General features: G+C 37.6%; 1 protein-coding gene across 1 annotated transcript; it reads right to left on the bottom strand.

The window, feature by feature from the left end:
* Window positions 1-463: 463 nt before the first annotated feature.
* LOC121155407 (killer cell lectin-like receptor 3) lies at window positions 464-11,558 on the bottom strand. Its single transcript, XM_040978698.1, has 8 exons — window positions 11,359-11,558; window positions 9,903-10,067; window positions 8,418-8,507; window positions 6,380-6,598; window positions 5,619-5,764; window positions 3,961-4,067; window positions 1,668-1,826; window positions 464-1,589 (listed from the first exon to the last, which is right to left on the bottom strand). The coding sequence occupies exons 1-7, from the start codon at window positions 11,450-11,452 to the stop codon at window positions 1,676-1,678; spliced, it is 972 nt and encodes a 323-aa protein (XP_040834632.1). The 5' UTR covers window positions 11,453-11,558; the 3' UTR covers window positions 464-1,589; window positions 1,668-1,675.
* Between the last annotated feature and the right edge of the window lie 1,731 nt (window positions 11,559-13,289).

A 13,289-nucleotide genomic window follows, 5' to 3' on the forward strand; every position in this document is an offset into this window, starting at 1 on the left:
TCTCCTGTGATGATGTACTACTTTATATTCTCACCGATGGTGCTTTAAGGTACCTTTTCACCCATATTTTCTGTAGCATTTATTGTTTTTGTAATGATAGTCATTCTAAGTGGGGTGAGATAAAACCTCATTATGGTTTTTATTTACATTTTCCTTGTGGCTGGGGCCCAACGCCATATCCTAGTGGCTTAAATCCTCACCTTGCATGTGCCAGGATTCCATATGGATGCTGGTTCTAATCCCAGCAGCCCTGCTCCCATCCAGTCCCCTGCTTGTGTACTGGAATGGTAGTCGAGGACAGCCCAAATGATGGGATAACATGAAACACTGCCTCTCAAATCTGGTTATGTACAGTAGTCACTGGTCTTTGTGTTTTATTTTCTGGTAGAAAAAGTTTTTGTTTCTTTTTTTAAGTTTGGGTAACCACATATTTTCCTTTCTGATGCACAGTTAACTAGAAGCCTAGCACACAGCTTCTCGCCCCATCTTGAAACCTCAGTGGCTTGATTGTTTCACAGTAGCTGAGGGTCTTCCTGTCCTGGTCTGAGTGAACGACAACTGAATAGCCACCAGCGTGCAGGGGAGGATGCTCTGAGTCATTTCATCAGCAAGAATGGCCCACCCAGGTTCCCACCTCCTTGGTGATTGGCCTTAAAGCCTCTTATGCCACTGGATGCCCTTAGAGTAACAAGTAGAAATTTCTAGTTGGAGATTTCCTGTTCTTCTAGCTATTCCATCTATCTTTATCTTTACCACCTTAGCAATTCTCATGGTGCCAGATAAATATTTATTTGTGCGAAAAGTCTAAGTCAATGGGCTTTAAAAAAAATACCAAGAAAGAGAAGGAAATCTAGACAGCTATTCCAAATCAGGACATCTTTGATATCTTGATTAAATGCATTGCATTTTGTAACAGAGAGAAAAATACCACTATCAAGTTAGTGGAAAACATTTGAAAATGGTTATAGATTAGATCATAATACTGTACCAATGTTAAATTACTTGATTTTGGTTCTCATGACATAGTTATAAAAGAAATGATTATTTTCTTTGGAAATGTTTAGACATGAGGATATAGTGTCTTCAGTTTATTTTCAGATGACTAGGCAATGAGACAGAAGCAAAGGGGAAGAATTCGATGAATTCAGCACAGTACAAGTAATAATTGTGGGTCAAAGTTATGTGGCAGTTCCTTGTATTTCTTCTTCTTCAAATATTTGACCTGTTTAGATGTAAACATTATAGGAACATAATCCTTAAAGTTGATGCACGCTCCTGGGTAGTACAAACAGAGCTCTGTCAAGTTCTTCACTGTGCTCTCAGATCACATGTAACTGGCATGGTGTATCCAATTTCTGAGGGAAAGATGCAGACTAATCTATAAAATTCCCTAATGGGTCCTGGCATGATTCAAAGGAATGGAAAGAATAAATCCTCAGAACCATGATGGAAGTGGCAGCTCATCCCCAAACATAAGGGACTTTCACTTGTGCACGGGGAGAGGATGGCATTTGGTATCCTAGGTCATCGCTCAGAAGAACACTTTCTTCCTCTTCCAGCTCATCTCTGTCTCCACCACAGGCCAAGCCCTGCAATCAAAAACACTTGTTAGTCGCCATCCCACCCTGTTACAGGAAACAACAATGGGACAGCATTTCCAAGGGTACCTTTGCTTCTAAGTGCACACTGAAGCACAGAAAACACAATCAATTTTCTTCTTACAAATGCAACCATAGGTTCTAGAGCAATCCATCTGTGTTACTCCTGTTGAGGTTAATAGTGCACATTCTCTGCTTCTAGAAGGCAACTTCATCCTTGCCAAATTCCTGGAGAACAGAGAACATAAGAGCCAGCTATTTCAATCTGTCTTATTTTTCAGCAACATAATTCATGAGTTTTAAATTTTATTTTCTAATGTCCTGATATATGGAAATGTTTCTCATAACTCCATCGTTGAATGGTGTTTATTAACACCATTAAATGGCATTTGTGATAAACCAAATTACTTTTTTATTTCTTTTCAGTAACAATGAGATATTTAAAGAGGACTCAACATTTGTAACTTAGATAACTACGTCTTGTGTACATATTGGGAAAATGTCAAAGATGGGATTATATGGCTGATGTTTTTGTTTGTTTCATTTATTTGTCTTCCCTCCCCATAACTAATAGTTGAACTAAATTAGGGCAAACACACTGAAGACTACCAAGGCACGAATTCATTTTTAAAAAAGCAAGTAGAATAAATATCAGAACCACTTTGTTGTTGAACATAATTAAAATACTAGGTAAATAAGATGCTGAGCCTTCGTGAATATATGCTCAACTGGCTAGAAGCAAGCTCACATCAGGTGGAAGGTTTAGTACTCATGTGAGGGGCAACACAAGGATAATTAAAGCACTAAAGACAGATTTTTCCACTAAGGAATGGGCTGGATTGAGTGATGAATTCTGTCCTAAATAGAGGTTGTAAATGCAAGATAAATCACGTAGGGCTGATGCTCAAAAATGAAAAAGCCTCAATATAAACCACTCTAGAACTACCTGACTCTTTAATTCAATCCAAAGAGAAAAAGCATAATCTCATTTAAATTCAAAAGCAAACAAAATCAAGTACATAGCTTGCATTTCCTATATTGCTGAAGAGTAGTCAAATCTGCTACAGAAAAAAAAAAAAAAAGAAGACAAGCAGGAAGCAATTTAAACAAACTATCTTCAAAAACAGGCAGAATGTGTAAGATGTGTTAGGAATGTTTAGGCAAATTAGTATCTATGAGAGGTGGGGACATTTCCACAGCAAGCAGATCATGTATGTGGTGAGCTTCAAACCCCCATCCTTCCCAAGAAAGAATAAAGGCCCAACAGAGTAAAAATGCAAACAAACTTTCACAAAGCATGTACATATTCAATGTCTAGGGCTTAGAATTCATCCATTGGTGCTGCCCATTCTAACCTTTGCTCACACTAGGCTCATCAGCTTGATCTCATAGCTGCACCTGTAACCAGGCTAAAATACACCTATGTGCCCCTGATAATGTGTGTGTTGGCCACAAGAACCTTCTTCTCTTGGGCTTTCTTACTCAGACCTTCTCCCAGCCCTGAAAATCACACTTGTACAGTCAGGGTTATGCAACAGAGGGAGTCACCCAAGATACAGGTGATCTTTCACCCTCATGTTCTTTATCCTAACTGGCAACCTATCATTATGCAGTAGGCTATGGGTCCTAAGATGACATAAATGATTGTGGAATGAGCACCTTAATTTGGACTGTGAGATTTTCTGTGCTGTGTTCTCTAGCACAGTCAGTATGCCTGGGAGTACATTGGAAGATAAAATAACAGTAACGAAATTTTGAAGATTAGAATTCTCAGAAGATAACTATTAATGAATTTTTACAACCTTGTAAGAAATGAAAGATGGCTTGAAAACAGTAGCAACTAACAAAGATATCTGAAAATGTAAAAACACTAATACAGTGTTTACACACACATTGCTTTTTTACTGTCAATGAACTTTTTGAAGCGCATGTATGTGTGTATGATTACGTTTATGTGCACATTGCCTATACCAATACCCACTAATAATATACAAATATAATGATGCTACCATATATATAAATATACTAACAAGACAAATCACATGGATGAGTTTCAAATCAATTTGGGGATAGTTGGGCTCCTCATTTGTGGATGATGGAGGACTAATTATGCACATTTTAGGATGTTATGATCACTGAGGATGATTGTTTTATTTATGTATCTTATAAAACATGTTACATGTACTTAGAACACTTTTAATAATAAGAATTCTGCATGGTGTCCCTCTTTTAATTTATAAAATATTTACTCTGGTTCTTATTCTACTAATAATCTCTACTTATAATAATTTAAATTGTGTAAAATGAGAAATGACTCTTTTCAAATACAATCTGGACAATTCAACAAATTCCGGAAACTTACATTCCAGGTGATGTGCCAGTATCAACCCATTTCCATTTACTTTCTTTTTCATCATATGACAGTCCAATCCAGTGTCTATTTTGACCAATCTGAACCTGAATGAATTCCTTTCAAGGAAACAAAATATATCACAGAAATGAGTTTCCATGTAGAACATCAAAGTGGTATGTTTTATAAGTGACTTCATTTATTTTTCAACATTATTTACTTTACTTCGAAGTCAGACTTGCAGATATATAGAGAGATCTTACATCCATTGAGGCACTTCCCAAACGGTGCAAGTGCCAGAGTTGAGCCCAAATGAAGCCAGGAGCTGGGAGTATTTTCTGTCTTCCGTGTGGTAAGAGTCCCAAGAACCATTCTCCGTTGCTTTCTCAGATCATAATCAGGGAGTTAAATCTGAAGTGAAGTAGCCGGGACACAAACCAGTGCTTTTGTGGAATGCTGGCATCTCAGGCAGAGGATTAGCCTGCTATGCCCTCATGTCACACCACCAGTGAGTACCATTTCAACGTAGGTTTAAATTTATGGTTTAGGGTCTGGTGGTGTGGCCTAGCAGCCAAAGTCCTAGCCTTGAATGCACTGGGATCCATATGGGCACTGGTTCTAATCTTGGCAGCTTTGCTTTGCATCCAGCTCCCTGCTTGCGACTGGGAAAGCAGTCAGGACAAACAAAGCCTTGGGACCTGCACCCATGTATCTCTGACATTGCAATAAAAATAAATAATTTTTTAAAAGAAATGCTTCAAACACAAAACTTTTACATGGCATTATATTATGAGCTCTTGTATTATTGATTTTAAACATTTGTTGTATTTGCACATAATTTTCAACATTTTCTTAAGTAGTAAACAAAGGTTTCAGGCTAACTTTGCAAACATTTCACTATAAAGGCACATTGTGCATTGAGATAATTTTTTATACTAATAAATCAAGAAGACAATATCATTTTGTTGCCACTACTTTTTTTCATGATTCTTTTATAAGATATGCACTTTGGTAGTGTAATGTTATTTATTGATCAGCTAAATGTGACATAAAGATTCACTAAAATCAATGCAAGGCTAATCTGCATAAATGAAAGCACTTTCATGGTGCTCATTATCATCTCCATTTGGTAGATGTACTCAGAGAGATTAACTAATACACTGAAGGTCACCCAGCAGCAACTGGCAAAGCTTCCCGGGATTTGATCCCAGGAAGTCTGAGTGCTGGGTTCCTGTTAGTAACAGTTACACTATGCTGCATCCCTGTTACTTACCACCCTACAGGGATAACTAACTGTGGCTCCAGGGTAGAGTATAGCAAAGGTTAAACTAAGTGCTTCATCAAAGCAAAGACATTCTTTGTTGTAAGAGGCACTACTGCACGCTCCTGAAAAAGGGAGGGACATTACTTACTCCTCATTATTATTAATAAAATGATCTTTATAACAATTAGGTGCATTGGACACTTAATGTGTAGCAGGATCATATGCTTATTAGCAGACAGAGTGTGCTGGGAGATGCCTAACCATGAGATCTTTGCCCAGACAACAGTCATGCAGAAAGAATGCTTAAGATCCCTCTTTCTGGAACAACCCACTCTTTTCTCAGTATCACAGGTTGTAAAGTGAGACAGCTGATGACATTGAGAATAAAAGCAAGAGTCCATGATACCTTTTCCTGCTCATTGTCTATCTTCAAAAGGGAGGAGCTGTAATCCTGGCAAGTTCGTTTACATTCCTGCCAGTTTTTCTTTTCCTGAACAAAATAGTAGCAGTTGACATGGAAACAGGACCAGTGGTCCTCACAGTGTAGTCCTCCTGCAACATATAAGATCAGATCCATGGAAGCAGAGAACAAAACAGTAGTTCCCCAGGGCTGGTGGAAGGAGAATTTATTGGTCTTGTGGGCATCAAGTTCCTGTCAGGCAAGATGAACACACCCTGTGCTCCACTGTGCAGCTCAGTGCCCACAGTTAAAGATGCTGTATGCATACTTCATATAGGTGTGTGCACTTTCAATTGTAATATTTCACATTGAGTGTTCTTACCATAAGTAAGCAAGCAAACAAACATAAGGAAATTTTGGGAGGATGTATGTGTCCATTGCATTGAGTCATAGCTTTTGAAATCCTTGCAGCATTTTTAATAACGTGTGCAACACTCTAATTATCTAAATTCTAGGGGTGCTGGCATCTTGTTTCACCCTATGGAATCTTAGAGAGGTAAAAAACTGCCATTGAGTTTGGGGAACAGTACAACTGTATTTACGCAAACATTTTTCCAGGGATTCCACATCCTAAAAAAACAAATTACAAGTTGTCCAGTAGACTCATACATCACTATATAGAAGCTTATTTATTAGACCTCACGTCCTTTAGTGAGAGGACAAATGAGGGAAACACTACTATACGTCATTCCAGTTTTCTTCCATACCTGGATTTTGTAGGGATTTTGAAGGAACAGATCCTTTTGCACAGCATCCTTCCTTTTTTAAAGATGATGCCAGCTTATTTTTCTGCAGAAATCTTTCATTTCTGAGAGTGTTGTATTCTAAGGTTTTATTGGCCAAAAGTTGCTCCTTGATGTTGCACTTTTGACTGAGATTTCCTAGAATTTCCTGATGTTCATGCTTTTCTTGAATATGGTGAAAATCTAAAACAAGCAGCATAGAAATCACTTTTAAAAATAATAAAAATAAATCTTTAAAAAAAAATACTCCTAAGGATCTTAGAGCAAAATTAAAGACAAGAGAAAAAGCAGTATTTTGGCAACCAACTCTTACCATTTCAGCTTTTATGACATTTGAAAAGTAACCCCTCAGGGAACTGGCCACAGAAATGGAAACATCAAGTTTCTCACTACCAGCCACTTAAGGGTAGATAAATAAAATACCTGAATAAAACTAGCAGTGTTAATATTATACTTTATAGTTTTTAGGTAATTTTTAATAGCACATCATGTTCAAATAAATACCACCTGAAAATTCAGTTAGTTCATATTTAAGAATACATCTTTGAAAGCAGAACCTAAGCTGGGGCCAGTGTGGTAGGCTAGTAGCTAAATCATCGCCTTGGATGTGCTGGGATCCTATAAGGGCTATGACTGGTGTTCCAGCTACTCTGCTTTCTGTCCCTCTTCCCTGCTTGTGGCTTGGAAAACCCGTAGTGGATAGCCTAAAACCTTGAGTCCTGGCATTCATGTGGGAGATCCAGTTGAGGTCCCTGGCTCCTAGCATCACCTGGGGAGTGAACCAGCAGACAGAAACTGTTTCACTGTCTCTCCTTCTCTCTGTATATGTTGCCTTTCTAATAAAAACAAACAAAAAAACTAGGATACTAGGAAAATATTTGCCCTCATTGTCAGAATGTCCTTGATCTAACTTAAAGTACCCAGATTCTGTAGCATGCCCCAGCACTGGACCCTGACTCCAGCATCCTGGGAGGTAGCCTTTAGGCCAAGAATCTGAGTTTCTGCCAGCTAGCTGGGGACCTGGAGCGGGTTCCTTTTGGCTCCCAGCTGAAGCTGCAGGCTCTTGGGGAGTCCAAAGGTGAACGCCAGATGGGTTCTCTATCACTCAAATTAGAAACAAAGTTTAAATATATATATATTTGCCATATATATATGGCACAATTATCATTGAAGTAAATAAAATATCCAATAAAATGTGATTTTACCCAATTGTAGTATATCCATTGTTTTCTTTAAAGATGTAAAGAAATGCAAGTACAAGATAAAACTTAAATTCATGATTATTTTTGTGTGTATGTTTTAGTTATTCTTACTAAGCTATTACTTTATCATATAATAAAAATTAAATACACAAAAGCAAGGCCAAGGACTGTTTCTCTCAGACTTCAATGATGTAAATTCAGATAACAGAATATTACAAAATTCTCTATCAAAAGGAGTATTATCATGCATTATGCAAAATGAGACAGCATAACCCAGCTTCAGTCAGATTAGATAAGCAAAAATCAAAATCACCTTGTTATATGACCTTAAAAAATCATCAACAGGGCCCGGCGCGGTGGCGCAAGTGGTTAAGGTCCTCGCCTTGCACGCCCGGGATCCCATATGGGCGCCGGTTCTAATCCCAGCAGCCCCGCTTCCCTTCCAGCTCCCTGCCTGTGGCCCGGGAAAGCAGTCGAGGATGGCCCAAAGCTTTGGGACCCTGCACCCGCGTGGGAGACCCGGAAGAGGCTCCTGGCTTCGGATCGGCATAGTATCGACCCGTTGCGGCTCACTTGGGGAGTGAATCATCGGACGGAAGATCTTCCTCTCAGTCTCTCCTCTCTGTATATCCACCTTTCCAATAAAAAATAATAAAAATAAATCTTTAAAAAAAATCATCAACAAAAATGAGAGCCATCTGGTAACTTGATGTTTCAAGAGCTAACACTGTTGAAATCTACACAATGAGTGGTTCCTGAAACTCCCAAGACAACAAAAAAGAATCTGCTACGTTACTTACTCTTTATCACCAAACCTACAACTGTAATCAAGAGAAGAAAACAGAGGATTCCAAGAGTCACCGCAATGAGATGCCAGGGCACTGAAAACTCTTTAAAGAAAAAAAAAAAAAAAGAATTTAATGAATTAATGAAACAGCCTCAACAAGGGACACAGTTTGAAGCAAAAGGATGATTTTCTTTCAACATTTTACAAGCACATAACATACAAAACGGTTTAAATATTTAACTTAGAAATCACAGTTTTAAAGTTTAAGGATTCTGAATGATACACACTCATGGTACAAGAACAGGTCTCCAGGGCTTCTAAAGCTCAGCCCTCAGACAGCACCAACGCCAGTGGGGGTGAACATAAAAGCACGTTCTAAGAGACACGGGCACTGCTTACCCTGGTCATATCTAGTCACAAAGCAGCACAAACAGGCAAGATTCTAGAGAGAGTGGACACCAATAATGAATATTCTGAGATGTGAAAGTGATGGACCCCATCCTCACAAGAGTTTCTAAAATTCAGTTTTTCTTTCTTTCTTTCTTTTTTTAATCATCTTTTTTCTCCAAAGAACACTATATTATACTTTTGCCTTTGAGGTTCCTATGATCCGAAAAGAAAAAATATCTCACTGATGATCGTCAAACTAAAATAGTAATTCTTGTGATAATATTTTAAGTAGGGAGAGAAGAGAAAATTAGAATGTCCACTTGATATTAACATTTTTGCATCTTCATGGGTCCTGAGGGCAGACATATATTCTTTCTTAATCACTTAGAATGTCTATTCTCTGAATAATAACATTGTCTTCAACACATCTTTTCACTTCTTAAAGATTCTCTACGATGTTTATGTCAATAAGAATTGCTGTGTTTTTTAAGACACAATTCTGTGCTTTAATTTTAATGGGGTCACAATATAATTTGACCAAATCTCAATAAAGGCTAGAGTTCCACACATGCCAAATAATTCCTTAATTTTTTCCATTCTCTCAACTTTTTTTTTTTAAAAAAAAAGTTTTCAGTTCAACTACTCTGTTGGGTAAACTTTGTTATAACCACTTCACAACCAGAAGTGCATATAAGAGCTTTTTTAAAACCTCAAGTTTGAAAATTCATAAAAGGCAGGAGAATTTAGATTCTTAAAATGTACATCTTTGGGGTTCGGCATGATGGCAGGTTAAGCCGCTTCTTACAATAACCATATCCCACATTGCAGAACGCATTCGAGTCTTGGCTGCTCTACTTCTTACCCACCTCACTGCTAATGCATCTGAGAAGGCAGCAGAAGACCGAAGAACTTGGTATCTCCTACCCCTGTGGAGGACCCAGATGGAGTCCTAACCTCCAGGCTTCATCCAGGTCCAGGTCTGGCAGGTGTGGCCATTTGGAAAATGGGTCAAAGAAGGGAAGGTTTCTTCTCTATCCTTCTCACTCTCTTTCTGTCACTCTGCCTTTCAAATGAATGAATAAGTCTTCACAAAAATACATACCTATACCTTCTTCACCAGTTCCAGACTTTAGAGTGCCATCAGGCTTGGATCGTCTCTGAGAGTCTGAAGAAGCCTGATGAAATCTCAGAGCTGAGTAAGTCACCTCCTGATCGCTCATCTTTAGAAGAAGATAAATATGATTTGCTTCAAAGCTTCCCAACACAATGATTCCTAAGAAAAACCATAGAGGCAGCTTACTGAAACATGCCAGGATTTGATGCTGAGAATATATTCTTTGTGTATCTGTCACAGTCTGTATACATGAGCTTATCTGCTCTAGAGAATGACTGAAGCAGACAGAGTAGATTTATAACAGGAATGGGAAACCTGCCGACATTGCCTTTTAGATCATGTATTCTCCTAACAATCACTGTCGTGACTACTAGAAAATATGGAAAGTGAAAAAGTGGCCATTAAGTTATTATTCTATTTACTCAGCTAATTTTACTCAAAATGTTCAATTTTACTTATTCTTTTTCAATAAGTAATACAATATATAGGCATATATGTATATAAATATAGATACATATTAGAAACCATTGGTACTGTCTCAAATATCAGAAACATGTTTAAATGGTCAATTCAAACAACAAAAACTCTACATTCTGAAAAACTATATATGTCTTGATTTAAAGATCACATAGCTTGATAGGCATACAGCTTTTTGTAAACCTCTTACAGTCTTTTCAATGCCACATGCCTCACAGTGCTTCCCAAGGCATGTCTCATATCTCATCTGTAAATGAATATGAAGGGGAATATCACATATAGATAAACATTTCAGAGTGTAATATCCAGTGTTAGATAAGTTGAATAAAAACCTCTTAGGTTCCGGCATCAGCCATTGCCATGGAAGCCTTTGTGAAAATAACATCTATCAATAGGCACTCATTAATGAATGTCCATTAACACTCATTCTAGCAATGATTATCAATGCAGAAAAAAATCATTCAATAACAAAATTAACAATTTATTTTATTTTGCATTAATGAGAAAAGATTATATTCCACAAATAGGATATATTAAATGTTGGTTGTACATGTAAAGGTATCCTTTTATATGCTAGTTTGAAATTTTTCTGTTTCATTTGTCACATTTTCTCTAGTTTGCCACTGAATTTGAAGCTTTTATACTACAGAATATTTCGTTATGGATAAACAACAGGCAAATGCTTTAGAACCAAGTAAAAAGCAACTTCTCAAATCTCATTTCTTCATGTGAATAACACAAAGCAAAACTCACAGCCTATGGAGAAGGAGACAACAATTTGCCTTGAAAACTGAATTATGATCTTTACTTCCTTCAGAGTTCATGCGATTGGAATGCAATGCAGAGGGAATTTTGTCAACTCAATCTCCTTCTCATGTCATAGTTCTTGGAATTAAGTACTGTATTCCCACAATAAGAAGAACAAATAAGATAATCACACTGAAATCTCCAAGGGAGTCAAAGTGGGTGTTACCTGGATCTACGCCATGCAGTGAGGTAGGTGGAAGCACTGGACCGCAGTCCCAAAGGTCTTGATGGCTCTTAGATGAGAAATAAGTTAATTGCATCTGAATGATGATACTCCAACATAAGATGTTCTATCCATCCTGTTGAAAACAAATGATGAGAGGAAACCATATGATGAAAGCTGTTGTTTACAGGAAAGGGAAGATGGTCATGAGCTGTATCTTGCTCTATTTCAGCTAACCAATCATTTAGTGCTGCTTGCAAAACAGTATCGAAAATCAGAATGGGCATACTGAAAAGACAGAGCAACTTACGGCTGCGGAAAAAGGACGAATATTTTTTAGCACAAGAGTAACATATAAAATAACTAGTCACTGTTTAAGTGAGAGAAATGTCTAGGTGTACATGTACATATGAAAGAATAAACATGACTGAGTTCTTCGGCTCTTAGTCTAGGTAATTTTCTCTCTGTTAGAAATGTTCTGCTCCATCTACAGCTTTTTTTAAAAGAAAAGTGTATTCTTTTGATTAATATTAATTGCATGCAAAGAATTTTATTTAAAAAACTCATAATTCCACAATAAAATTTATTTCTAGTTTTCTAGTTTTTTGATTATAAAGTTACTTAATAATAAGTTGTTCTCACTACACAGGGCTTCAAATTTCTTCTTCAATAAGTAACAAACATTTCTTCAGATTAAAATAGTCATCTAAAACTCGATTGTATATTTATATGTATTTGAAAGGCAGAGCAACCAAAAGATCAACAGAGACACAAAGTTAGAGTTCTTTTTTTCTGCTGGGTGACTCTCCAAATACAAACAATAGACTGGGTTGGGCTGGAAAAAAAGCAGAGGTGATTCAATACTTTACACGGAAATGCTCACCCCTAAGACATGATCTTAAAAACCATAAATAGTCATTACTCACTTGGGTACACCCACACATTATCTATGCAACTAACAACTACAGATATTAAAGTTTTTCAAAAAATTCTTATTAGTGTAACAAATAATTTGCTTTTAGTTTTAAAAATTTTCTTAGAAACTATTGTGAATATAATGGTGTAAAGTTATATATCCATTCAAAAAACTGTGATATACCTCACTGAACTCCCTCCAGAAAAGTTGTTCCCATTTTTATTGCACAAGTTGTGTATGAAAATACTTACATTTCTTAAGTTGTATTTTATTGAAAGGCAGAGCAATGTGAGAAAGAGGTAACTACAGCAGCCAGAGCTGAGTCAGACATCAGGGACTCCTTCCAGGCCTTCCAGGACTGGGGAAACCATCCCTAAGCATCCCAGGCATAACAGCAGGAAGCTGGAGGGAAAGAGGAGCTTCCACAGTGCCACCTAAGCTGTAACACAGTTCCACCTCCTTATATTTGATTTTTGAAATGAAATTCATTTTGAAACATAATTCTTTTAAAATATTCCTCTATTGGAGTTGGATCCATAAAACATGGTTCAAAAATATGCATTAACAACCCTCCAGGCTTCACATTTTCACATACTTTAAAAAGATTTTTTTTTTTTTGCAAAGCTCTGATGCCAGAAGTCAGACCTTCACAAGAACATATTCAAATGTCGCATCAAAATTCACTTTTCTTCCACTGAGGCCTTCTCCATCACTGACTCCAGCCCTACAAAACCCCTAAAGGAGCTGTGGTTAAAACACTCATTGGGATACACATGTCAGAGGTCCTGGGTTCTCATCTCAGCTCTCCTCCTAATTCCAGCTGCCTGCTAAGGGGCACTCAGGACAGCAGTGGTGTTCCAATAGCCAATGCCTTACTATCCAATGGAACACTCAGATAGAGTCTGGGCTCCTGGCTTCAGCCTTGACGCAGCCCCAGACACTGTAGACCTTCGGGGAAATGAACTGATAGAAACTCTTCTCCTCTGTCCCCAACTAGTCAGTTAATTTCTAGTCCTGC

The sequence above is a fragment of the Ochotona curzoniae genome, unplaced genomic scaffold (assembly GCF_017591425.1).
Source record: "Ochotona curzoniae isolate NIBS_2020 unplaced genomic scaffold, NIBS_Ocur_1.0 contig_2924, whole genome shotgun sequence".
Classification (NCBI taxonomy): Eukaryota; Metazoa; Chordata; class Mammalia; order Lagomorpha; family Ochotonidae; genus Ochotona; species Ochotona curzoniae.